The sequence below is a fragment of the Culex quinquefasciatus genome, chromosome 1, assembly GCF_015732765.1.
Source record: "Culex quinquefasciatus strain JHB chromosome 1, VPISU_Cqui_1.0_pri_paternal, whole genome shotgun sequence".
NCBI classification, from domain to species: Eukaryota; Metazoa; Arthropoda; class Insecta; order Diptera; family Culicidae; genus Culex; species Culex quinquefasciatus.
In genome coordinates, this window is record NC_051861.1 from 49,910,832 (window position 1) to 49,938,705 (window position 27,874).

The 27,874-nt window shown below is 39.1% G+C and overlaps 1 protein-coding gene across 2 annotated transcripts in view; it reads left to right on the forward strand.

Moving 5' to 3' along the window:
- LOC6047694 (octopamine receptor beta-2R) overlaps nucleotides 1–27,181 on the forward strand; it is a 147,841-nt gene extending 120,660 nt beyond the window's left edge. The window contains exons 3-8 of one of the 2 annotated variants that reach the window (XM_038259111.1): nucleotides 13,250–14,551; nucleotides 20,530–20,628; nucleotides 20,852–20,950; nucleotides 21,518–21,639; nucleotides 25,353–25,800; nucleotides 25,866–26,184. In XM_038259111.1, the coding sequence (XP_038115039.1) occupies nucleotides 14,013–14,551; nucleotides 20,530–20,628; nucleotides 20,852–20,950; nucleotides 21,518–21,639; nucleotides 25,353–25,800; nucleotides 25,866–26,184 (1,626 nt within the window). In that variant the 5' untranslated portion in view covers nucleotides 13,250–14,012. Of the gene's footprint in view, nucleotides 1–13,249; nucleotides 14,552–20,529; nucleotides 20,629–20,851; nucleotides 20,951–21,517; nucleotides 21,640–25,352; nucleotides 25,801–25,865 lie in introns of those variants that run through there. The other variant, XM_038259117.1, reaches the window with a different exon arrangement.
- The last annotated feature ends 693 nt before the right edge of the window (nucleotides 27,182–27,874 follow it).

Genomic DNA, 27,874 nt, shown 5'->3' on the forward strand with positions numbered 1-27,874 from the left:
TCCCCTCTTTTTTAGAAATTAATCAGATCCTTAAACTTCACATCTTCAAATCAAGTCTGCAACACTTGAAATATTCTGTAAATTCGATTACAACTAAATAGACATTTTACACCAAACATGACAACTAGTTAGTACAATTCAATTAACAGTTTTCTGTTTGCAACAAAGTTTCTCCCAGTCAAAGTTGTATCCAATTAAACAATAATCTTTCAGATCTTGTTGACTTTCATAAGACACTGGTCAATGCATGTTTAACTGTGCAATTACTGACACCATATAATTATTTCCACAGGTTGGTTTAAGTTTCAGTAATCGTTTAATTTTCTTCCGTTTTTTCTCCTAGGGTTGCAATTAAACTCATATGCATTGAAAAAGACAAAACAAATGCGACGGGACTCATTTCAGTTTGCGTTCAACAATTATCCGGCTGCTTACCTTTCGCACCGAATGTAAACAAACCCCGCATTGACATCGACAAACGGCCCAGTGTCATATTCTATATCAGCGTGCGTCTCGCGAGTACTTCAACGAATATTTACGGCGCAATGACAAAAAGATGTCACCAAAGTTCACACGAAACTAACGTTCACAGCCTCTGCCGTACAAGAGGTTGTGTTATCGTGACGCAACTAGCATTTAAGGTTACAGTTTCAGTTCAGTTTCAGTTCAGTTTCAGTTCAGTTTCAGTTCAGTTTCAGTTCAGTTTCAGTTCAGTTTCAGTTCAGTTTCAGTTCAGTTTCAGTTCAGTTTCAGTTCAGTTTCAGTTCAGTTTCAGTTCAGTTTCAGTTCAGTTTCAGTTCAGTTTCAGTTCAGTTTCAGTTCAGTTTCAGTTCAGTTTCAGTTCAGTTTCAGTTCAGTTTCAGTTCATTTGTCACCAGTTCACTAACACGACGATCTAGTGAACAGCACGGCACCTCTCTCAATGGCAAAATGGGATGTCTCCGCCTCTGTGTGACTGTGAACTTCAAAAATAGAAAAAGAAAAATTACCCCGTGACAAGCATACATGTGTTGTGTTTCGTTCACAATCACGGACAATGTTGCCATCAAGCACGGGATTGGGTTAAATTTATCTCGCGTTGTCGTCGTTCGTCGGCGTCGTTGTCCTCTCCGACGGAAGGTGCTGTCACTCAAAAGAAAGCGAACAAAAGTCTTTGACTAAGACATTTCCACCCACGCATGGTCAAAATCCACCCTCTGCTGCTCTCCTGTTCCAATGTCACACACATCCATCACGCTCGGGATAATCTAATGCGACCTTAAGTATGGGTTATACGAGTCTCGAAATTAATTGCCCCACCAGATGAGGAGGAGCAAACTCGCCACGGAAACAACAAACATCAGATCTTTCATTTAGTGTGTAGGTTTTTTACATGCTGATGGATAGCATCATTTGGATCTTTGCAGACTTCTTGTCTTGAATCATCGCGCTCATTTGTCACAGGTGATTATGTGATATTGATGGACTTTCAGAAACAAAAAAATAGGTAAATTTTGTGGAAATTCGTGAAATTAAGCGTGAATTTGATTCCATTCAATGGAGCTAAAGCAATAAAACTTACAGTATGTAAAAAAAAGTATTTACACCCCTGGGGTTGACAAACAATAAAAATGTGGGTTTTATAGAATTGTCTGGGTATCAAACGATCAGATATTGTATGCCCTTACCGATGCCACAATAGGTTAACTTGTGCCACATAGGTTGACTTGTGAATCGTGGACCGGTTCGAATGCCGGCGGATTTTCCGACGACGTAATTCTGAGTTGGTACGAAATTCCAACGAAAAATCTATTCTATCGATACAAAGACCCCCAAAACGGTGTTATACTCACTCCAAAATTTTTAATTAGCAATTTTATGGTAATATATTGACATTTAGTTGAATTAAAAGTTTGTAAAATTTAGTTCAGATAAGTTTTATATTGAATTTCCAGAGTTATATAAACTTTTATACAAAGTAGTTAGTTAACTTTAACTTTATTTATGTTGATTTTTCGAAAGGTGTACAAACTTTTTTTGTACCTTTTTTGATTTTTGTAATAGTATTTTTTATTAAACTTTTAATAAAAATCATCTTTTCATGAGCTTTTTGTAACAACATGTTTTGCATGAGTTTCTGAACAAAACGTAGTACTAGGTTTCTGTAAAATTTTAAATTGTTTACATGTTTCATCACAAAATGTGCATAGTGCCCAAGGGGTGTAAATACTTTTTTACATGCCTTATAAAAAAGATTGGATTCGAAATATTTATCTAAAGTTGGAACTAACTGTTATCATATTTTCAAAAGCATTTCTTATCATAGGTGAATATTTTCAAAAGCTCATTTGATAAAGCTTCCGCCATCCATTCCAACTTATTTCTACAAACTTTCCCTACTCTCCAACAGATGTCTACCCAGCCATTTTTACGCTCTCCCTAAATCGTCTCATCTCTCACGCAGCATCCGGTTCCTGCTGCTCTCAGTTTCCCAAAGCTTGCGGTGATGACGGCGCTTGGAACGGGGAAACGTCCTTGTCGAGCCTGGCGATGACCTAGAGCAACAACCATCCCAGTCGGGAAACTCTCTCTCTCTGTAGTGATTTGGGTGAGGTGGGTGGGTGAGTGGGGATTCTGTCTTCGTTGAGAGTTTTCCGGGACGGGACGTTTATCGCTTTTTTATGCCTTGCAACGCAGATCGAAAAGAATGCACGCTATTGCTTTTACCCCGTGGGGGAGGCGGCAAACATATTCTGGAATTTTGTTTGCTCGGGGAGTGAATTCCTCTCGAAACGGGGGATGGAATGAATTGAACTTCGATTTGAAATTCCTATCAAGAATTATGTTTTTGTTGCAAATAGTTTGGTTTATCTCTATTTTGTTTTTGGGCACCATATTTTGATGGAGGATATGATCATTAAACATTTTTGATAACCACTAATAATCGCTTTATTTAAACAAGTTTTAACCTTGATGAAACTCAAAACGACTATGTTATACATATAATTATTTTTTCATCAGTTTTTCCTTCGGAGAAAAAATATTTGTTCTGGACTAATTGTAATTATATCGTCGTACTCGTGCTATCTTGCCACACGTGCATTTTGAGCTTAATTATGTTACACCCAAAACTGGCAGCGCTAGTCCGAGAGAATGATGGTCTCGGTTTGAGAGAATAGTCGTACCATTAACGGACACAGAGAACACAGCTCGAGATGGGCGATAGAACTATTCTCTCGAGGTTCATTTGCAAAAAAAGTTCATCCGTCAAACAAAAAATCAAAAGTGTCGACTACGGGAATCGAACCAGAGACCTTTGACAGACCAACCCAATGTCTTAGCTGCCTCGACCACCACAGCTTGGTGACCATGGAGAGGTTAGAAGTCGATGTATGACACTTGTTGGAGATTTATCGATTCAACTGACGAATGAACTCATTTGTTATGATGGTGTGAGTTGGTACAATTATTCTATCGATTTTGGCACTGAGCCCTCAATAAATTTTGAGAGAACGATTCTCTCGACTCTGAATTTTGGGTGTAATAATGCGATCTTGCACAGCTTTCAAAATTTCACTTTCAGACGTTGTCAGAGTCCCAAAATTCGATTTCGTTAAAACTCCGTACAACGTCAATACTCGCCATAATGAACAACAAAAGTGATATGAAAAATTAAGAATTTTAATCAACTCACTCTGACATGCACGACAACGGTTTATATTTTTGGTTATGCATTGGGAATAGTCCGGGACCGTGGTTGCCTCTCACTCAGTCGGCTTGGGTTCGATCCCAGACGGCCTTCCGTCGGACGGAGAAGTAAATTTTGGTCCCGGTCTAACCTAGAGGGTTAGGTCGTTAGCTCAATCCAGGTGTAGGAGTCGTCTCCCTGAGTCCTGCCTCGGTGGAGTCACTGGTAAGCAGTTGGACTCACAATCCAAAGGTCGTCAGTTTGAATCCCGGTTTGCAATTGCCTCAACAATCAAGCACCTTCGGACACCTAGTTTCAAGTAGAAATCTCGCAATCTAGTACGCCATAGGGGGATGGCGTCGCTATTTTTAGACCACGTTTTTCACTTGTTCCCATCGAAACCGACTACTTTATCGACTTCATTTTGCTGGGCGAGATAGGACGCCGTCTATTTTTAGACGATGACTCAGCACTTTTCCACTCTTGCACTTAAAAAAACCAGATGGCAGCACGATGTAACGCCACGTCCCTATGGCAATGCTGTAAAACGAATAATTTGTTTTTTTTTATTGGGAATCCGGAATAAACATTTAACCCTATTTGGAACAACGCGAAACATGTTTCTTGTCGTGTTTCTATGCCTTAACTAATCATTTATTAAATAAAAAATAGCTAGATTTTTAATTTCTACATGAAAAAATCAACTTGAATCAAAATATTCCTTGATTTTTAACATTTGATGGCAGCCCAACCAGGACGTTTTCTGCGGATTATAATTATTTTCCCCCCAGAGAAGCTCAAAATTTGATTTGCATTCATAATATATTTTCGCCAAAATTATAGCTAATCGGGCTATTAATATTCCTCCCGTTGCAAACACAAACGAGATCCACTGTGAGCCAAGCAATTTTCCTACCCCCATACTCTTCGAGATCAAGCGCGAGGAGGCAACGAAGCAGCAAACAGCCATCATTTCTGCCTTCCATCCGTCCAAAATGAGCTTTTCATTCATCATCAAGATGCCTTTGAGAGCAAGGACCTCGTCCACAGACTCCGTCGAATGTTCCAAAAGGCGTTCAACGGAGGGGAAATATGTATCCCTGTCTTGCCCCGTCTCTTAACTTCGCCAAAGTTTCCCCCGAAAGCTCACTTGGAAATAGCTTTCTTATTTGTCCGCTGTGTGTACCAGAGAGAATGTTAATTGTATTCTATACCCTGCAGCTATTTGCTCTGTAGTCATCCCCAGAGTTGGCCATACCGAAACACCCCAGACCAGACCGCTGGGAAATTGTTCAATGTTTAAGCTATGACACATACCATCACACAACCACACATACATTTACTCGTTTAGTGCTGGTGTGACACCACTCTTGGAAAAGTCATCGTCCTTCCACCGACAACGGTGTAATATGTTCATCCAATATTCATTTTGCCCCGATGGCCCCCGGACAAGTCACGCTGGCAAAGTTCCGTTCCTCATGCCAGAGTAAACATTGTCTCTCTCTATGTACGTGTGTGTGTTATGTATGTGGGTGTAAGTGGGTGTTTTTTCCTGTCTGCGCGAAACTAGGAAGTGTTTACTTTAATATCTCCATTACCGTTGGCTCAGTTGGAGATTAGACCATCTTTTAGGCATTGATGAAAGCAAAATGATTGTCTCCGCTGGGATATTTCCTGCTTGGGCAAGGTTGATAACATCTTCAGCGAAATTGGGGAAGTATTAAGAAGGGGTGGTTTTATGATCATCCGAATAAGTAATTTGAGCGCTGAATGTTAAGAACTGCTGTAAATAATTATATTTTTAATCGCTGCGAATGCTCATCGTAGATTAACATGTGTGTGTGTGTGTGTGATCCAATCCAATACCCGCTAACCGGTAGCGATATTATGGGAAAGTATAATTCGTATCAGACTTTGTATATGCCGAATGCAAATACAGCTTATCTCAGTCCCTGGTATTAGGTGGTGATAGCCCTCGCGCTGCTTCCAACGACCCATTTCAGAATGACAGAGCTCCTTGCGGTGCAATTCCGAGGCCGCTGGGCATTGTTCGGCCCCGCCTAAACATAGAAGCAAGCATCTGAAGGAAACTCGATCTATATTTAGACTTCCAATCCCGTCAGGCAAATCAGGGATCAGCGCGTATTGAATATGAGAAGATAGCATGTTTCAACACTACGGATCAATTCACTAGTAGAGTGTCAATCTTCTGATGGCCGACTGCTTAGCGTCCCAGACCACCAATCCGGAGTTGTGAGTTCGAATCCCACCTAATTCAATTTCGTTTTTGTTAATATTTTTGTTAATATTCAAAGGTGTACCGGATGGGATTTAACCATTAAGCCACGGAGCCAGTATTGTTTCATCGTAGATTAACACCGTTTCAATTGTGAACCATGATCGCTGTAGTACACTCCTGCTACATTTTCAGCAACATGTTATTTCAAGCATTTGTAGAGGACAATGTTTTTTAAACAAATTATTGAATTCTTAGAGAAATTTATCAACTATTTAAATAAATAGCTTTCAAATTTTCATTATTTGATGATTGTGTTTTTTTCAAATACCCTATTTTACGGTCATATCAAAGACCACGTACATAAGTCAAAGGCAAAAAAATCGAATTCAAATTCCAATACAAAAAAACTTTTCTGTAGTTAGAGTCAACCGATGTTTATGTTCATCCCTCAAATTTTGTTCGAAAATTACCAAAACTTTGAAAATTAAACAGATAATTGCTGACAAAAAAACCATTTCAAAGAATACAAACCACGAGATCCTTTGAGATATTTAAATAAAACACATAATTTATTTAATTTCTTTGAAAAAAAGTGTCTTTAATTTCTATATGGGTCATTCCACCTGAAGTGTGCAAGAAAAAATGCAAATTTGAAAATTACCATCTCCGATTCTGCTCAAATTTGGCAAAGCTGTTGAGACTATCAAAACATGCAAAAATCCCGAATTTCATCCAAATCGGACCACCCCCTCCATTTTTGTACCCTCCCAAAAAATCGACTCTTTGGCGATTTTTGAGCGAAACCCCTATGGGTAATTCTCCGCCAACTCACACAGCAGTTGCCCCGACCCCTCTTCAATTTGCGTGAAACTTTGTCCTAAGGGGTAACTTTTGTCCCTGATCACGAATCCGAGGTCCGTTTTTTGATATCTCTTGACGGAGGGGCGGTACGACCCCTTCCATTTTTGAACATGCGAAAAAGAGGTGTTTTCAACAATTTGCAGCCTGAAACGGTGATGAGATAGAAATTTGGTGTCAAAGGGACTTTTGTGTAAAATTAGACGCCCGATTTGATGGCATACTCAGAATTCCGAATGAACGTATTTTTCATCGAAAAAAACACTAAAAAAGTTTTAAAAATTCTCCCATTTTCCGTTACTCGACTGTAAAATTTTGGAACATGTCATTTTATGGGAAATTTAATGTACTTTTCGAATCTACATTGTCCCAGAAGGGTCATTTTTTCATTTAGAACAAAATTTTTCATTTTAAAATTTCATGTTTTTTCTAACTTTGCAGGGTTATTTTTTAGAGTGTAACAATGTTCTACAAAGTTGTAGAGCAGACAATTACAAAAATTTTGATATATAGACATAAGGGGTTTGCTTATAAACATTACGAGTTATCGCGATTTTACGAAAAAAAGTTTTGAAAAAGTTGGTCGTCATCGATCACGGCCATTCATGGTCACCCGCGACAGACACGGACGACGAAACAAAGAGAAACGCAAAAAGTAACTTTTTCAAAACTTTTTTTTCGTAAAATCGCGATAACTCGTGATGTTTATAAGCAAACCCCTTATGTCTATATATCAAAATTTTTGTAATTGTCTGCTCTACAACTTTGTAGAAAATTGTTACACTCTAAAAAATAACCCTGCAAAGTTAGAAAAAACACGAAATTTTAAAATGAAAAATTTTGTTCTAAATGAAAAAATGACCCTTCTGGGACAATGTAGATTCGAAAAGTACATTAAATTTCCCATAAAATGACATGTTCCAAATTTTTTTACAGTCAAGTAACGGAAAATGGGAGAATTTTTAAAACTTTTTTAGTGTTTTTTTCGATGAAAAATACGTATATTCGGAATTCTGAGTACGCCATCAAATCGGGCGTCTAATTTTACATAAAAGTCCCTTTGTCACCAAATTTCTATCTCATCACCGTTTCAGGCTGCAAATTGTTGAAAAACACCTCTTTTTTCGCATGTTCAAAAATGGAAGGGGTCGTACCGCCCCTCCGTCACGGGATATCAAAAAATGGACCTCGGATTCGTGATCAGGGACAAAAGTTACCCCTTAAGACAAAGTTTCACGCAAATCGAAGAGGGGTCGGGGCAACTTTTCCCGATTTCGTGTGAGTTGGTAGAGAATTACCCCTATCTTCAAACGACGATAACTCAGGAACCACAAATCTTAGAGGGTCGGTCTTAGACTCAATTTTGAAGGAAATTGGACGTAGAATCCATTTCCGTGATCAAAATTTGGATTAAAATAATTTGTCTACCTGTATTGCGCAGATTTTGCATAAGAATCATTTATCGACAGAAAGGAATATGTTTCGCTCCAGAGATATCGAATTTTAAAGATTTTAGTTTTTGAGATTACCTACATTAGCTTCATTCACCGCATATGCTAGAAGCACTCAGAAGCGCTGTTCAATAACTGCTACCTGGTTATTTATTGAATTAAGATTTCATCCCAAATAATCATTAGCAAATAAGGCAAAAATGTAATGTACACACCCAAAGGAAAAATATACCTCAAAATCTGCAACATTGGATTTGCTGCAGAAAATGTCATATTTTATAACATTTTTTGCAGCAAGCCCGTAGATCATTTTTGCCCGCGTGTAAAAATTTCAGCGATCTGCAGTTCTCACCAACACATATAATGCTGGCCCGTCCCCGAGCAACACTCCAAAGAGAAGCATATGTTGGTGCTCTTTCACTCACTTTACATCAAGCGTCCATAGCGCGGTGGTAATGTGTCGGATTAATAACCAAGAAGTTGGTGGTTCAATCCTCGTTCTGCTAAGTGTTTTTTTGTGAAATACAACCAAAAAGCCGTCGGTAATGTCGATAATTGTCGGTAACGGGCAAAAATGTCATACTCCTATATCGCAAAAAATGCATGAGGACAGATTTCATGCAGATTCTGATATACTTTCATGCCGCCATGCATCACAATCATGCGACTGCCAGTTGGGTGCACCACTGTAAGAAACTGCTGTATACGGTAAATTTGTGTGCTAGCCCACAGTACAAAGCAAGAACGATACGCAATACAGGGCAGAATGGAATTCCCGCAGAGCTAGCAGGAAATTGTAATTGATCTTGTAACTTAAGAAAAAGTGTACGATACATTATCGGGTTAAAAATTATGAATTAATATGAATAAAACTCTCGTGAAGCATGATTAAGGAGGAGGATTTCTGGAAAGTATAAAACTGGAAAAAGGTAAGAAAATCACAACGATTAATCTGATTTATTATCTAGTTGTGTTATTATTCAGTTGTGTTCATTTCGACACCGTCCGAACAATAATCTTTTTTTTGTTTGTCAATCATTTCGTAATCTTGGAAGACGATACAGCTGCTATCCACATGTATCAGAAGTATATGGTATTGCTTTTGAAATTAAATGTACCAGAATTGAAAAAAAAAATCATCAATTATTCTGATGAAACACATTATAAAAATCGGTTTAATATGATCAATCTTTCAAACCCTAAGGCAGAATTTGGGGTTTTTGCTGAATGGCACTATTTCGCTACCGCACATGGCAAAAGCTCTAGAACCCATGAAAATTATTTCACCTACTACAGCCAGCTCTACATTTGTTCTCGTTTCAAATAAAAGAAGAAATAAAAGAAATAATTTGAGAAAGTGGGAAGAAATGAGGAATTAGAAAAAAATTGAAAATAATAGAATAATGATAAATTTTCGAAAATTGTATTGTAAAAACTCTGTAGCATTTGCAAATAAATATTAAAAGTTCAAATTTTACTTAATATGGTTCAATGACACTGAGATCAGGAAAAATAGTGCATTAAAAATTACCCAATAAAAATAAATTATTCCTTAAACAAAAAATAGATTGTTCAAGGTATTGATTATCTCAAAATCGTATAAAATTGGAAAAATAATTCATCTTACAGAACACCAGGTAGTTATTATTGATCAGCATGACTGAGTGCTTCTAGCAGATGCGGCGAGTGTAGATATTATAGGTAATTTCAAATACTTAAAACTTTAAAATTCGATATCTCTGGAAGGAAACATATTCCTTTCTGTCGATAAGTGATTCTTATGTAAAATTGGACGGGGAATACGATGGTTAGGTCAAATTTAAAAAATTAATAGGGCTGTTTTAAGATACGGCCATTTCAAATCAAATCAAATTATTCGCTCTACAGCATTGCCTTGGCGTTCCCGATTACGGGATTCCTACTCGAAACTTGATGTCCGAAGGCTTGATTGTTGAGGCAATTGCAAACCTCTTTTTACACCTAAGCTTCCATCCACCCCGGGATTCGAACTGACGACCTTTGGATTGTGAGTCCAACTGCCTACCAGCGACTCCACCGAGGCAGGACCCAGGAAGACGACTCCTACACCTGGACTGAGCTATCGACCTAACCTTTTAGGTTAGACCGGGGCCAACATTTACTTCCCCATCCGACGGAAGGCGTGATCAGACAAATCTCGTCTCAGAATTTGCCACCGGGACTTTCTGGGATCGAACCCAGGCCGACTGGGTGAGAGGCAATCACGCTTACCCCTACACCACGGTCCCGGCCATTTAAAGTTTTCAATTGCGCAATACAGGTAGAAAACATATTTTAATCTAAATTTTGATCGCGGAAATGGATTCTACGTCCAATTTCCTTTAAAATTGAGTCTAAGACCGACCCTCTAAGATTTGTGGTTCCTGAGTTATCGTCGTTTGGAGATAGGGGTTTCGCTCAAAAATCGCCAAAAAGTCGATTTTTTGGGAGGGTACAAAAATGGAGGGGGTGGTCCGATTTGGATGAAATTCGGGATTTTTGCATGTTTTGATAGTCTTAACAGCTCTGCCAAATTTGAGCAGAATCGGAGATGGTAATTTTAAAATGGTGTTCCGCTTCAGGTGGAATGACCCATATATTCTTTTTTAAATTCAGTTTAAATCTTATTACTTATAGCATGTCTTTTTGATTGCATATAAAGAGCTGAAAATTTAAAAAATCAATTACCGTAAACTGGGGTGACTTTGATAGCCCGGGGTGACATTGATAGAAATTTGATTTGGCCACTATTTTTGATACATCCAATGTAACAGTCACATTTTTGCATATATGTTCGATAATAAGCTTTCCCTTAATGCTTACATACTCAAAATTCTCAAAAATGTTTAAATATTAATTAGACGGGCATTTGAAAAACCTATCAAAGTCACCCCGGGCTAACAAAGTCACCCCAGTTTACGGTACATAAATTGATTAACGTTAGTGAAGGTGATTTTGAGTAAAAAAAAAACGACACAACCTCGTCATTTCTAAATAAGAAAAACAATTTAAATGACCCACACTTTTTCTATAATATACAGTCGACTCTCTGGTTGTCAATATCCGAGGGACCGTCGAGGAAGAGAACCATCAGTTTACAGAACGATGCAAAATGAAGACTCGATTGAAAATATCCCAGCTATGGGAGAGAATCATGGCAACGTCCAGCAAATAAAAACAAACTAATGTCAAACACCCTTCAAAGCTTTGTTTCGCAAAGAAAAATGTCTATGCAAGCCATAAGACAGTGACAATATGGACAACCGGAAGAGATTTTTAAAGCAAACAGAATCCAAGGGACCGTCGAGGAAGAGATCCTTCAAGCAAGAGAAAATATAGAGGAATAAAGCCAATCGAAGTATGCAGTTTGAAGGGACTGAAGAATTTATCGATAGATGGAGCAATATTGATATCGAGAAGATCGACAGCCAGAGAGTCGACTGTATGGTGAAATTCATTAAATCTACCAACATTTTCCACAAAATATGGTGAAATTTATCAATTCTACCAATCCTTTGAAAATTGGCCAAATCTCACACATTAGGGGTTGCTCCATTATTAAGTCCAGTCTCATGTTGATACTAGTCAGGCAAGAATTAATTTAAATCCTAAGAAGAATGCAAGGAAAAAGGGTATGATTTTCTACGGATATCTTCCTCAAAAATAGGAAATCATAGTCGGCTTACCTCCGATGAATTAAGAACTAAATTTATTATTCTACAGAACCTACTGTGTGTTCGATCCCCCGTCCTTTGGATTGGTAAGCAAAAAGAGAGTTTTGGCGCTATAATCACGGCAAATAGTGTCCAGGGCATTCGTGGAAATACAACGTCCCTTCCCAGAGGGTCCTGGAGTACCAAAACAACTTAGCATGACGCTCCCAACGAATAAACTCAAATCTCGGAGCGTACGATGTTGTGTCCCTATGCTTCTTTCTTCCCTTTCAATTCAGAATTGTGTTATTGCTCGAATACTTCGTGCTCAAACTCTACCCGCTTCAACGAATCATTGCTCTGCCATACGACTTTACGCAGTAGGCCTGGCCGCTTTAACGCTTGTGATGTTTCAATGCATTCTAATGCAATGACGCACTGCAAATGTTAATAAATGACCAGAAGAGTGCTAGGCGTAATCCAACCTAAGGCACTCTTCAGGATTCCTTCGAAAGATTGGCCGCACTAGGGTCTGATTAGAAACGGTGTGTGTGTGTGTTTTTTTAATGGGAAGAAAAATCTGCAAACAGACGGCTGGGACAAAATATTATAAACCGAGATACCCAATCAGAAATTTGATACGTAGAAAGTTGAGTTTTACCGGCCTGAATCAGAATCTATACATATGAAAATATTCTATCGGTGAAAATTTTGTTTTTCAATTTTTGATAAGGTGTTTTAATGGATTTGGTCTTATAGGTGGATCGATCTTAAAACAATATTTTATATAAGAGCAATTCCATGTCAATTAGGGAATCGGTTGTACGGTTGTCGAATTTCCCGAACAAAATCGACGACCGCATCTATCTGTGATATGTCCATGTAAACAGTGCAATCCTTTCTAACCTCCAAATCGAGTCAGCGTAAAACCTAATTGCACAGAAAAAAATAATGTAAATTTGGAAGCTGTAATTTTGGAATGTTGAATATTACCTCTTTTATGATGTAATTTTACCTTAATTTAGACTGAAAAAGTGAGATTACACCAGGAAAGTTGTAAAATTACACATTTCCAGAAGTAAAATTACACCTTTTTTCTGACATAAAATATGTACCCCTTCCCAGATGTAATATTACCATGATTTTTTTTTCTGTGTGGGTGGCAATGGCGGCCGTGGCCGAAATTGCATTAGTCGCATTAGATTTGGAACCAAACATCCACTATTATTTAAAAGAAGAATGCTGAATTTTGTAAAGCTCTCAAAATCCAACACAGATCATTCATTATAAACCAATCCATTCATCCGCAACGAAACGACCACCATTCATCAAAATCTATTTTCCCGTTTTCCATTCATTTCAGCAAATTAACACGCGCTGATACACCCGGACCCCGAACGAAGAGATTTTGGGAAGCTAGAGCGAATGGACCTGGGCTTTTTGTGTCCCCACCGGGAGCGGTGCTACCGGTTACCCAGCAGGACGCCATGCGGGAGCGTCGTTAGTCGCTAACAAGCGGTGACCCGGGAATTGTAACGGCCTCCTCCTCTTCTTTTGGAGTCGTCGTGGAAAGTCGTCAGCAAGCAGGATGACTATCAAAAAGCTGGAATTTATACGAAAATTAATGACCATCAAATCGAAATTGAAGCATCAGTGAGTGACGTGAAAGGGGAAAGAGAGAGGAAAAGGCTAGGAGTTGGTGGGATGGTCGTGAAAAAACGAGGGAAAACGAGGAAAATCTCTAAGTGCGCGGTTGGAAAGTTCAATAGTGATGAGCGTAATTATAAATAATTGCCCGTCGGCGACGATCCAGTGTTGGTCCGGGAGGTGGCAACAGCAGCAGAGGCGGGTACCGTCGGCGGCCGATGGAAGATGAAGTGTTTTTGTGGCCAAGTCTTGGCGAATCGATCGTGTCCGTTACAAAAATAGTTGCCGTTCCAGTTGAAAGGCCAGACGGCATTCGGCAAAGGGTAGCAGTGTAAAGTTGAGGTTGTGAAAATAAATAAAGTTAATCAGTGTTTGAGTGTTTACCAGATAAGTCTCGTTGGTTTAAGTCAGTAGTGGAATAGGGGATCGCTCCTGCTTCACCTGGAAGAAAAAAAAAACCGGGGCTTGTGCGCCAGTGTATGATGAATCCTTCCAACGATGACCTACCAAAATACATGTATTCAGCAGCAGCGTCATCGTTCTCCTCATTGTCGTCGTCGTCGGGGTCTTCCTATGGACCGCAAGCGCAGACCGGAAGTGGGATCAGTCATGGTGGTTTGGGACTGTTCTTCAACGGCAGTGGCAGCAGCGCCGGCAGCAGTAGTAGCAGTTCGGCAGCACTGGCATCGGCGGCGGCCAAAGCGGCCACTTCGGCCACCATCCTCGGGAGTGGCCCCGGCCGGGGAGGTGGTCAGGACGATAGCGCGGCCGGTGGGAGTCACATGATCTTCCAGGGATACAGCTCCACCGGTGCCGCCTCGCTGGACCCGCTAGATCTGGCCACGACCTCGTCCGTTTTGGACGAAGGAAGTGGCATCGGTGCGGGAGCAGATAGTGCAGAGGTACTGGACGGAGTTTTGCTGGTGCTGAAAGCGTCCATTATGATGTTCATAATCGTGGCGGCCATCTTTGGCAACCTGCTGGTCATCATATCGGTTAAGCGACATAGGAAGTTAAGGTGAGTTATAATACCTACTGTTCTTCATGATCCTGATAAATAAAAAGCATTGCCTGATTCTTGAAGCCTTGATGGTTTCTATTGCAATGTATCCAGTTGCTGTTGCTTATGGACCTAATTTCATTTCGTAGGGAAGGTAGATGTCCCTATTTTGAACCTTAACACCCAAACGCTCGGGTACTTTTGGAAGGATTGACCATTTTGGATGCTTCCGGTTGCAAAAGATCCAGATTTATATATATTTTAAACTTTCAGATGGGGAACAAATATGGTCCACTTTTATCGGAGATATTCCGGATTTCGTTGGGCTCGGCCCTCCTATATGGGTTTTTGATCAATATAACAAAAACTTTTTCACAGAACTGCGAAACTTCAAGACATCATTCTAATACATCAAGTTGCAAAAATAATTGGCATGGTTAAGTCCTACCGAGATCCGGAGCCGGTTCCAGTTGGGCACCAATCGACATCAGCTCAAGGAACCATTTTCGGTTGGAACCTGTTCCGGTGCCCAAGGGTCTTGACCATGTCATGTATCTATGCATGATGATGTATTAGGGTGATGCCAATTACTATTGCATTGTCCCCCATGTGACAGTTTAAAATATAGACAAATCTGTTTCTTTTGCAACCGGCAGCATTCAAATTGGTCAAACCTTCCAAAAGTTATGCGATTTTTAAGAAAAAATAGGGGTCAAATGACCCGAACGTGTGAGTGTTGAGATCATTTTAATGGCTTTATTATTTATGCTCAGAAAGCTAATCAATTCTAGGGATTGGAATGCTGAATGCTTAAAATGACATGGGAATAGCGAGAGATCATGAAGAATCGTGTTGACATAAATGAAATCAACGTTGGGGCAAGATTTACTTTTTAATCTTCTCTCAGCTTTAATTGCTCATAAATTCTTATTTAACTTATGAAACATTTCCTAGAGAATGTTTTTCTTATTATTGCAAATCGAACGGTCATGATAATATTGAAAATACTAGAAGATTAGCATAAAATGACGTTCAAATTATTATCAGAGTAGATTTAATGATTTTTCATTTTATAGGTAAAATTTTAAATTTTTCCTGTTGTCCCAGATTTAATATTACCATGACTTTCTTTTACTGTGTAGTTACACTCAACCCCCGGTGGTTGGTCACTTTTTCGTTTGCCACTTTTTTAGTTTGTACCCCGTTGGTTGGTCAAAGTCAAACTAAAAAGTGACGAACTGTCACTTTTTACACGGCGCTCATGCACACTATCAAAACAAACGTTTGGTAGTGTGTGTGAACTCCGTGTAACAGGGGTGTCAAACTAAAACGTGACCACGTTCGTTTGACAACAGTTGGTGTCAAACCAACGGGGTTTGAGTGTATATGCAATATACTTTTTACCGCTACTGCATGCATTCGCTGAGAATGCTTTTTTAAATTTCATTTAAGATTACTATGATCTATGACTATGACATATTTCACAACCATTAACCTAGTAAATTACTAGAACCAAAGAGTTGAACCATTTGTTTCTTGCGGAACTTTTTCGCTTCGCTAGGAGACGGTGATTTTAGCGGATTGCAGACTGGATTTTCGCCATGTGATGTGATGATTGTCTAAGCCCAAGTTGCCTAGGAATCGATAATTGGGAATAGAACCAATTCCACCTGAACCAGATTCTCACCACCATGGCAGCCGTCCATTGCCGGCCGCTCCCATCTCCATCGCGCACCAGGGACAAGGAAAGGGAATTGGAAGACGGGAAGTGTTGATGCTCCACTTTTTTAAGAGTATTAAGGGAAAATCTCCACGGTATCCTCAAGTAAGTTTCGCTTGGAATTGGACGGTTTTTTGGGAAGGTGAATGGTCTGAGGAGCCACTCTAGGCGAGTGGTAACGACCTTTGGCATTGTTGTTCGAATTCTTCGTGTGTTCTCATTTCTAATGGGAATGCTTTCAATTCTTCTCATCTCTTATTGGATGAATTCTATCAGTCGCCCAGGCTATTTTTAGCGAGGTATTTTTAGATTCAATTTCAACTGCGCTTGCAATCTTGCATGCAATCTTGTTTGAGTTCTGATGTTCAACTCGGATTCAATTTGACTCTTTGTCCGATTCTTGGATTCAACTATACCAGTCTAATTCCTCCTCAAGCTACCAATGCTCCACGGTTAAGTGGAAAGCATTTTGCTTGCCAATCCTAAGGACAGGGGATCGAACCCCGCCGTGAGCTTTAAGTTTTTTCATTAATTCCAAATTCAATGAGTCGTTGGGAGCAGATGGGTATCGAACCCAGAACCATTCGCTTATAAAGCGAACATCGTAACCATTCAGCCACGACCGCTCCCCTATTTGTTTCTTGCGGAACTTTTTGAATAAAAACTTAACGTAGAATTCGTCACTGACATCATCGAACGGATCGTGTGCTTATATAAATTTTGTATGAAACAAATTACATAACATTAGTACAAAAGGTGCCACTTTTAGTTATAAAAAACGGGAGTTTAATATCGTATACCTTTTTGCCTTCCTCACTGAGGTAAGGCTATAATCCTGCTCTAAAATTGAACTTTTTATTTAAAGCTCGAAAACCCACCTTGATGTATACATACAGCAGTTCCATATGAAAGTTAAAGAAAAAAAATAAAAGTGCTTCGATTTGGCTCAAAAATTTTCTGGGGGTTCCTTGGCCAAAATAATTAGACCCGTATTTTTTTGTTTGGCCATTAGGGTGGCCTACGTCGTGTTAGGGTGGTCCGAAAAATGGCCATTTTCGTCGATTTTCACAAAAACCACTTTTTTCAAAAAATCATAACTTCGCTCCATTCCAACCGATTTTAGCTGTCTAGGGTGCCGCGCGCGAAAACGGGAGATTGACGAAATCGGCAAAAAATCAACTTTTTTCACTAAAACTGCGATAACTCGAAAATTTCAGCGATGACCTATAAATGTTAGGGTACCAAAATTTTTGTAATTGAAATACGCAACTTTTGGTACCCTAACATCTATAGGTCATCGCTGAAATTTGCTAGTTATCGCAGTTTTAGTGAAAAAAGTTGATTTTTTGCCGATTTCGTCAATTTGTCGTTTTCGCGCGCGGCGCGTCGAAAAACCCGGATTTTATTTTCAAAAAATCATATCTCTGAATCCTGTTAATGAACCTCACCCAATTTTTGATATATTATGTAAAATTGTTCGAGGAATCCGTTAAAAATATTTTCAGATATAGGCTCTTTGGTCCAGACACCGTCAAAACGGCATTTGATGTTTTCATAAGACTTTTTCAAATGTTAGGCTAGATTTTTGAAACTCCACATTATTTTTTCTTGAAAGTCCAACTTATCATCTTTCATTTGCGCCCTAGACAGCTAAAATCGGTTGAAATGGAGCGAAGTTATGATTTTTTGAAAAAAGTGGTTTTTGTGAAAATCGACGAAAATGGCCATTTTTCGGACCACCCTAACACGGCGTAGGCCACCCTAATGGCCAAACAAAAAAATACGGGTCTAATTATTTTGGCCAAGGAACCCCCAGAAAAATTTTGAGCCCGATCGGAGAACTTTTATTTTTTTTTCTTTAACTTTCATATGGAACTGCTGCATATCGACTCAGAATCAAAAACTGAACAAATGTTTGTGTGTATGTTTGTGTATGTGTGTGTGTGTATGTGACCAATAATGTCACTCAGTTTTCTCAGCACTGGCTGAACCGATTTTGACCAAACCAGTCGCATTCGAATTGGTTTAGGGTCCCATACGGTGCTATTGAATTGTTTGAAGTTTCGATAAGTAGTTAAAAAGTTATGTATAAAAATGTGTTTTCGCATATTTTCGGATAAATGGCAGTAAACTGAACCAAACATCATCATGTAATACATCGTTATTTAGGTAATTGAAAGACCTTTCCAACGAGTCCACAACATTGAAGATCTGGCAACCCTGTCTCGAGTTATAACCACTTAAGTTATATTTAAGTACTTTTTTGTAGCCGGATCTCACTTAAATGTATGTAAACAATGTCCAGATCCATCATCCGACCCATCGTTGGTTAGGTAATCGAAAAACCTTTCCAACGAGTCCAAAACATTAAAGATCTGGCAAACCTGTCTCGAGTTCTGACCACTTATGATGCCACTTATGAGCTTTTGAGTGATATGTGTGTTTTTTTGGACCAAATTTGTGTCCAAACCCATCATATTACATATCACCAATTATTGGAAAAGAGTGAGGAAGGCACCAACCACATAGGTGGATTAAGTTAGTTTTTATCTCAAAAGTCCTTATTCTAAGTAATGAATCTGATATCCTATACTTTTCAACAGACAACAAACCAATCAGAAAATCCATTCGCAACTAGAAAATTAATGATGCATAAAATATATTCTTTTGAGACAGAGGAAGCATTAGCAAATGATCATCCAAATAAAAAAGGCAATGCTCAAAAGCGTTCAGAAATACTTAGATATCTTTGATTGTGGTTTGGTTGAGCGTTTTAGCAGAATGCATTACTGTGAATACAAAGAGACGAGTTGTTCCTTTTAATTCCGCTATATATTTTAATATCTTGACAGATACGTATTTCGTCTACTACTTGCAGACTTCATCAGTGTTCTGTTCTCGACTGAAGGTTCATCGCTGGTGTATCCATATTTGTAGTTACTGTAGGTACTACCTCCTCGTTCTTCTTTTGTGCCTGTATAGGTAACAGCTTAAACAGCCACGTTGAGCCGTTACCTGAATCCTTGTTGAGTAAACGTTTGTTGCCTGCCTTGAAGATTTCCAAACTTTCAGCGACAGCCAGCTTCGATGGGTTAGTGATGTGTCTTAAGATGACCGCGTCGCTAGCTGTGATGTTATGTTTTTCCTCGATGATGTGTTCGGTTACTGCTGACTTGAAATGGGGGACAAATCCTTTCCGTTTTTCCTCCATGGCAATTTTGACATATGTGTGTATATGCTCATCCAACCTGGTTTGCAGCAATCTCTTAGTTTGTCCAATGTAGCTCATATCACAGTGGCCGCAGGATACCTCGTAGATGCCGGGTTTGCCTAAAGTCGGTATGGGGTCTTTCGTTGAACCTAAGATGGATTCCAACTGGCTGTTTCTACTGCTGAACACTAAATCGATGCCAAATTTAGCCAGTTTTTGTCGTAATGGGCGTGTTATCCTGTAGTCGAATTCTACTGCTGCTCTTCGCAGTGGCTCTGCTGATGGCGTAAGGGTTGTGAGTGAAGTTCTGTGCAGTTTAGATATCATTTTAATTGTTAGGTTTTTGAGATTGCATTTGGGTAATTCTCCGCCAACTCACACAGCAGTTGCCCCGAAACTTTGTCCTGATAAGAAACTTTTGTCCCTGATCACGAATCCGAGGTCCGTAATGTAGATTCGAAAAGTACATTAAATTTCCCTTAAAATGACATGTTCCATAAAAATTTACAGTTGAGTAACGGAAAATGGCTGTGTTTTTAAAGCTTTTTTTTGTTTTTTTTTTTTGTTTTTTTTTTGTTTTGCGATGAAAAATACGTATTATGCCATCAAAAATTGAAGGGGTCGTACCACCCTCCGTCGTGAGATATCAAATACCGGACATCAGATTCGTGTTCAAGGACAAAAGTTTTCCCAATTTCGAGTAGAGAATTTGCTTTTTTTCAATCATTGATTATCTTTTTGAGATTCATTACATTCAGCACAAAAACTAATCAATGCAATAAAATGTATGCTTGCATGTTATTTATAGAATCAATGTTGTTCAACCATTCCAGTTCTGATCATAGCAATTAAAACAATAAAATAACCAACATTTTTTTTAATTCATCATCTTTATCCCAGTTCCTAGCAGGTGTGCATTCATATGAAAGTGCAGGTGGCCAGGTTTTTCATTCGAAACCGGTTGAAATGAAAAGCCGATATCCTTTTTGCAAAGCCCTTACCCACTCTCCAAATTGCATTTCATCCACTACAACATATCACCTTTCTCTCTCTGTCTCGTTCCAGGGTTATAACAAATTATTTTGTGGTATCGCTCGCCATGGCAGACATCATGGTGGCGATGATGGCCATGACATTTAATTTCAGTGTACAAATTACGGGAAGGTAGGTTTTGGCTGTTTTTGCTTCTAAAATGTAGTGAAATTGTTGCTGACCTTTGCAATTTTTCGATTTAGAAAATACCACAAGAGGAGTTATTTTCATATCAGCTAAGCCAAGGATTTCTTTCTTCTATGTTTCATGATATATCATCCCACGTGCCAACTGTCAACGTTCCGGACTGACAACCGTAATGAAATTTGAATCCCACCATCACCGTTGGAGCTAGTTGGAAGTTCGGATCTTTCATGTGTGACGTGTGGAACAGTTTGGACGTGTACTTTTCAACCGCCAGTATATTGCACCTGTGCTGTATTTCAGTCGATAGGTAAGTCTGGCACAATTTCCAAGAGTTTATTTATTGGACCTGTCAGCAGTTTGTCAAAAATTTCATTCTAGTTGAGCTGGTCGATGCAATTGTTTCAATTTGAAATTATTTCAAAATTGCAATAAAATTGATCTGTCCCAGCTGATACATTCCAAACGGTTCAAATATTATTCACTTTCTACTGAGAGAGACATGTGCCACGTGGAATGAAATAAAATATGAATATTACTCCGTGTGCCTAGGCACAGGTGCCATAACGGAAGAGGATCATTTCCGCCGGTCTGATCCGTATCCGTTCCAATGGAAAGCTGCTCCGCGGATAACTTTCCGATAAGCAGATTATGCGAATTGAATATTCAATTGACAATTTCGATCCATATATTTTATTAAATCTGAAATTCACACTGCCCTTTCTGTAGCGGAAAACGTTCTCGCCAGCACGTCTATGTGTGTATATTATTTCCCGCAATTTTCGCAGGATTTTCCACCACATATGAGACACTCTACTGATTTCATTTATTTTTCTTTTCTCTCGCCCCCTACTTTTCTTACATCTACCGGATCCAGGTATTATGCGATAGTGAAACCACTTAAGTACCCGATAAGCATGACAAAGCGAGTCGTAGCCATAATGTTACTCAATACCTGGATATCACCAGCACTGTTGTCATTCGTACCGATCTTCGCTGGTAAGTATATTGCCTCGCTCTGGTTTGGGTTAAGTCATAGTGGTCTCTTTACAGATTTTAAATGAATCAATTAAAGAAAATTTTAATTTTAAATGAAGAAGGCAGATGCCAAAAGTTTGTTGAATCCCTATCAAGGACATAGTTTGAATACCGTCAGTGGGGGTGACTATGGGTCAAAAAACGATACGCCTCTCGTATTTTCTTAATAACAAAAACAATTTAAATAACATCGAAAACCTTTCAATGTAGATTTATTCTTAGATAGTTTACTAACATTTTCCCAAAATATGGTGGATTTTGATGAACACTACCTTAAACTCCAATTGTTTGAAAATTGACCCACTTAGAGGGGGTGACATTGGGTCAAATGAAACTAGAATGATGCTCAAATACTACGATATGGTAAAAATAAGTCATCCAACAGTGTTTCTTGTTCGAGGGAATCGTGTTGACATGCTACACTTTCCAAACATTTGGGTAGTTTTTCGAGCAAGTCTAACATTAATATTAGAAAAATGATTTTTCGAGAGGTCATTTTTGGCCAAAAACGTACCCCAACTTTAGACAGCTGCCAAAATAACAGGATTTGTTCTGGGAACGAGATTTTTTCTGCGAAGTCATCTTAAGATGTCCCCTACACAACCCTTTCAACAGAATTCATTTTCATTGAGAAGACCCGTAGAAATGGTAAAATCCGTAAAAAATCACTTTGACCCAATCTCACCCCCCAGACCCAATGTCACCCCCACTGACGGTAGGGTTCAGTAAACCCAACTTTAAAGATTGTCACATTTGATGGTTTATGGTATTTTTTTAATTTAGATAACGCCGTACAACACTAACTTGCACTTCAAGCCAAGTCATGGGGAAGTATTAAATTTAAGGTTGAAGAATTTGTAACTCTTCATATTTTTTTTTAAATTTGAGCAACTCTCTACGAAATCGGCCGATTTCGACCATTTTTATTTTTTGTATTTTTTTATTTGACTCAAACTTTGTGGGGGCCTTCCCTACGACCAAATAAGCTATTTTGCGTCATTGGTTCACCCTTACAAGTCTCCATACAATTTTGGCTGCTGTCCATATAAAAATGGTACGTAAATATTCAAACAGCTGTAAATTTTGAGTGTATTTCCGGATCAATGTGGTGTCTTCGGCAAAGTTGTAGGTATTGTTGAGGACGTTTGAGAAAAAAATGGTACACGGAAAAAATGCAGATTTTTTAATCAACTTTTTTTTACAAAAACTCAATTTCCCAAAATACGTATTTTTGATTTTCGAGATTTTTTGATATGTTTAAGGGGACAAAAATCCGCAACTTTTGAGCCATAGAGAAACATAGAAAAAAATCTGCCGCCGAGTTATGAATTTTTCGACATTATTTTTTAATGCAAAATTGAATTTGCAATCGAAAAGTACTACAGATTTTTTGATAAAGGGCTCCGTTTTCAAGATATGGCCACCGAAAGTTTTATTTTATTGCAATATTTGCAGTTTTTTGAATTTCAAAAATAGTGACCATGAGTGACCATTTCTATATATATTTTTTTTTTGAAAAGTTCAGAAAATTTGCTATAAATTTGTCTAAGAGACATTGAAGATTGGACCTCGGGTTGCTGAGATAGAGCCACTTTAAGAAAAAGAAACACGAAAATTGAAGTTTTCTAAGTCTCATCAAAACAACCCACCATTTTTTAATGTCGGTATCTCAGCAACTAATGGTCCGATTTTCAATGTTAATACATGAAACATTCGAGAAATTTTTCGATCTTTTCGAAAAAAATATTCCGAAAATTTTTAAATCAAGACTAACATTTAAAAAGGGCCAAACATTGAATATTACGCCCATTCAAAATGCTAGTCTTGATTTAAAAATTTTCAAAATATTTTTTTCGAAAAGATCGGAAAGTTTTACGAATGTTTCATGTGCACGGAATCACATCTAGACACACGCACAGACATTTGTTCAGAATTTGATTCTGAATCTAAAGGTATACGTGAAGGTGGGTCTGCGAGGTCGAATAAAGAAGTTCATTTTCCGAGTGATTTTATAGCCTTTCCTCATTGATGTGAGGAAGGCAAAAATCAATTCCTGTAAACGTGAATTATGTTCAGAAAATTGAGAACCACGAAGGAATTTATTCATGAGTACGGTGCATTTGCACTATAAACGCGAATATATTCCTTCGTGATTCTCACATTCTTGAACACAATTCTCGATTTCAAGAATTGACTTTTTTCCGTGTTGTGGGTGTTCCGAATGTGTAGGGTGACTTTAAACGAACAACATTTTAGTTTTGCAAAATCTGGCTAAAAGGTAGATTGTTTTGGCGGAAAATTGCGGTTATGTGTTGTTTCGGCACTAAGCTCTCAATAAATTTTGTCTTGACTCTGAATTTTGGGTGTAGTGTTCAGCAAAGTTCTTCAAAAAGCATTTAGAAGTAGACGTTACAAACTTCTTATGCTGAATATTGCAATAAAAATGTTGAAGCCCGAGCAAATGCAAGCGAGATTTTGAGTGAGGTGGATGAAAAAATCGTCCAATTTCATAACCTTTTGACCAGTAATGTATCATCTCCAACATACACAGGTTTCGTGAATTCAGCGCAATTCTCCGCGCGTGTTAACGTATTTACAGTTCGACGTCGTCGTGCTATCTTGGCGCACCCGCCAATTCAGCGTTCCGAGACAAAAGCGATTTGATATTTGACCTTGAATAAACAAAAACTAAAGCATGCAATGTAAACAATAACAAACACGTTTTGTTTGGCTCACCATTATGTGTATTTTCCCGAAGTTTGGTTGAAGGTGGTTGCTGGTTTCCCGAGTTATAATTAAAAATGTTTACGGTAGTCTAACTTGTACGTGCGACAAACGCGTTCCTTTGGCCAGTTGTCGCACTTACATCAATTTTCAGGCAGTGGCACGATAGCAAGACAAGATTGAATCTGCTTTCATTTGTAAAGTGACAAAAATGCACGGATTTTTTTCGGATTTCGTTGAATATCTTAGGATTGAAATCGAATTTTTGGGATCCACGAAGATCAAAAGGTGAGTCATTGTGAGCTGCACAAAATGGAATTCTTAACTCAATTTGGCCCAAAATGCACGTACGGCAAGTTAGCACGACGGCGACGAATTATCTCAGCGTGCAAATAAATCCCAGTTTGCGTCGCCTTCCAGCTGTTTTTCTAGCGAATCACGTTGGAACTGCGCTGTGTGAGTTTTTCGGAGTGCGACAAAAATATTTTTTGTCTACCGCCTGCCGGTCCAAACAGATGTTTTCATTGACCTTTATTAAGGGGCCGACTGCCGACAGTTGGGTGCGGGGAAATGGACCCATGGCACGAATTAAGCCCACGAGGGCCAGATTTGAATGCCCGCGTTGACCTGTGCGCAAAGTTATGACCGTCAACGTTGTTGCAAAAGTCACGCAAGGATTTCCACACCTTTCTAGAGAGTCATGCATGGATGTAACCAAGGGACATTTTTTTTTTGTGTCGAAGTTTGGAGTTGGGTGCTCACGTGACTGGAAGTTGTTAAACTTAAAACAAGTTTTGGCTTTATGCTCATGGTAATTTAATTAATTATGGTTCTGGATTGGAGCTAGAAGTTTATAAGGAAATTAATGGGGGTTACTTTAGAGCTTTTAGTAACGTGCAAATATTTTTTTTTAGCAAAAATAACAAATTTATTCTCTTCCCTCCACTTAGGTTGGTACACCACGGACAAGCACAAAGAGGACGTGGCCAACAATCCGGACAGCTGCCTGTTCATAGTGAACAAGCCGTACGCTGTCATCTCCAGCTCCATCTCGTTCTTCATCCCGTGCACGATCATGGTGTTCACCTACTTCCAAATATTCCGCGAGGCCAACCGGCAGGAGAAGGCCCTCGCGGTACGCCAAGGGAACGCCATGCTTATGCACCAGCACAACACGGGTGGCGGAGGAGGAGAGGGAGGTGGTGGTGGGGGGACAAACGGAGAAGCATTGAGCGGATCCGGCTCGTCCAAGACGCTCACCATGCACGAAGTGGACGCCGAGCAGACGCCCACCAAGGATCGACATCTGATCAAAATGAAACGAGAACATAAGGCTGCCCGAACGCTCGGAATCATCATGGGGACGTTCATCCTGTGTTGGCTTCCGTTTTTTCTATGGTTGAGTTTAAACTTCTTGGATCTCCACTCAGGCACTAACAAATCTCCCCACTCCTCTTTTTTAGGTACATCATCACATCGCTCTGCGACGAGTGTCCCAACCCGGACATTGTGGTCGTGCTCGTGTTTTGGGTCGGCTACTTCAACTCCACGCTGAACCCGTTGATTTACGCGTACTTTAACCGAGACTTCCGGGAAGCGTTCCGGAACACGCTGGACTGCATGTTCTGCGCGTGGTGGCGCCGCGAAACGTCCCCGCTGGACATTAACGTGCGGCGGTCCAGCCTGCGGTACGACTGCCGGGCGAAAAGCGTCTACTCGGAGAGCTACCTGAGGCCGTCGCAGAACGACCGCTTCAACAGCGAGGTTGGCGAGAGTCTCTAATACCAGGCGGGATGCCAGCAACAGCCGGAAGGAGCAGAACCCCACCAGTTAGAGTTGCAAATTTGCACAAGTTTAGTAGGGTCTACTGAGATGATTTGGTGTGAGCGAGAGAGCGTGTGAATGTGAGGATCGGTGAGACGTAAATGTATAACGTTTTTTTTTTTGTAGTAGGAAAGTTGTGTGTCACGAAGATTTTTCGCGCTGTACTAATACTATTTGTCTTATTTGCTTTGACCTCGACCATCTTCCGGGAATTTAATCTTGAAATTTTGACAGTGATCATGCGTTTGCGATCTTCGTTTTAACTTAACCTTAACTCGGTATTTTGTATTATTTGAGAATCTAATTCCAATATTCCTTGCAATTTATTAAAACTAAGAACACCAGCCTTTTGGGAACATTTCCGCATTCTACAAAAATATTTCCAAAATGTATTTTGGTCAGACGAGAATGCACTGGAGCCCAAGCATTTTTTTTGTTATCAGCCGAGTTCTTTTTTCTTTCAGTGCACTTGTGTGGCTGCCAAGTGTTGCTAGTTCATATGTTTTGTACACAACTTTTAGGTAACAAGTACTATTTCCATGAAGAGTCTCCTGGCATCACTTGCTGTTCTGATCTTTATTTGGCTTCGCTTCTCGTTCGGGTTTCGTCAGCTTTCGACGAGAATAGGTAAAACGTCAAATTACTCAGGGCGTTTTCTTTTTTTGTAGCGCTTGCTAATTAATTACATGTTTCGGGATTATTTTTCTTGTGAAGAGCTAAAGCATGTGCACGAGAATTTATTGCCGGTAGTTGGAAGCAATTTTATATTTTAAGCGCTGTGAAAACGTTAGCGCTAGTGAAATGATGGCTATGGCTATTTTCTTTGAGCGATTGAGTTCTCATCTTGCTTCTGAATGTGTGTGCGTTCAATGTGGTTAGAAATAATGCTGAAATTATGATCAAAAGTGCATTAAATTTCTAGACTTTATTTTTGATTAGGGCCTATAAACATATGAAATGTTTATAGGCCCTAATCAAAAATAAAGTCTGGAAACTTAATGCACTTTTGATCATAATTTCAGCATTATTTCTAACTACATTGAATGCACACACATTCACAAACAAGATGAGAACTCAATCGCTCAACGAAAGTAGCCATAACACAATAGTTTTTTGGAACTTAAAAAAATCTTTATCTAGATAGCAAAGGGGACATAAACCCATTATAATCACTCTAAGCCGTTCGACCAATTTTCATCACTTTTGCCGTTTACCGCTATTAAATCAACATTTTCAAATGTATCAACAATGGAGAGTTGCTTGCTCACTTATATTTGATCTATTTATTACTTTGAAACAGTTAAAAACACTTTATGAAAATGCCGATAGGCCGATAAAAGAAATAGGCTGAGAAAGGGTATAGTTCCCCTACATTTGTATGCTTACTCGAGGCAAAGCTATTGCTGGTCAAGGGAATGATGGAAAGAAAGGAATCACAAATCCGTATAAATAATTTCAAGATTTTTCTGGTGTAAACCGAAAACGCGATCTAAAATTAAAATGGAAGAATAAGGCTTTTAACTGCTTTTTTAATTGTCAGTGTACAGGACGCCGCACTGTTTAATCATTTTCTGACGTACATTCAAGTAAACCCCAGTCATTGAATTGGAAAAAAAAATCTTTTTCAAATTTTATTTTCTTGATTTGT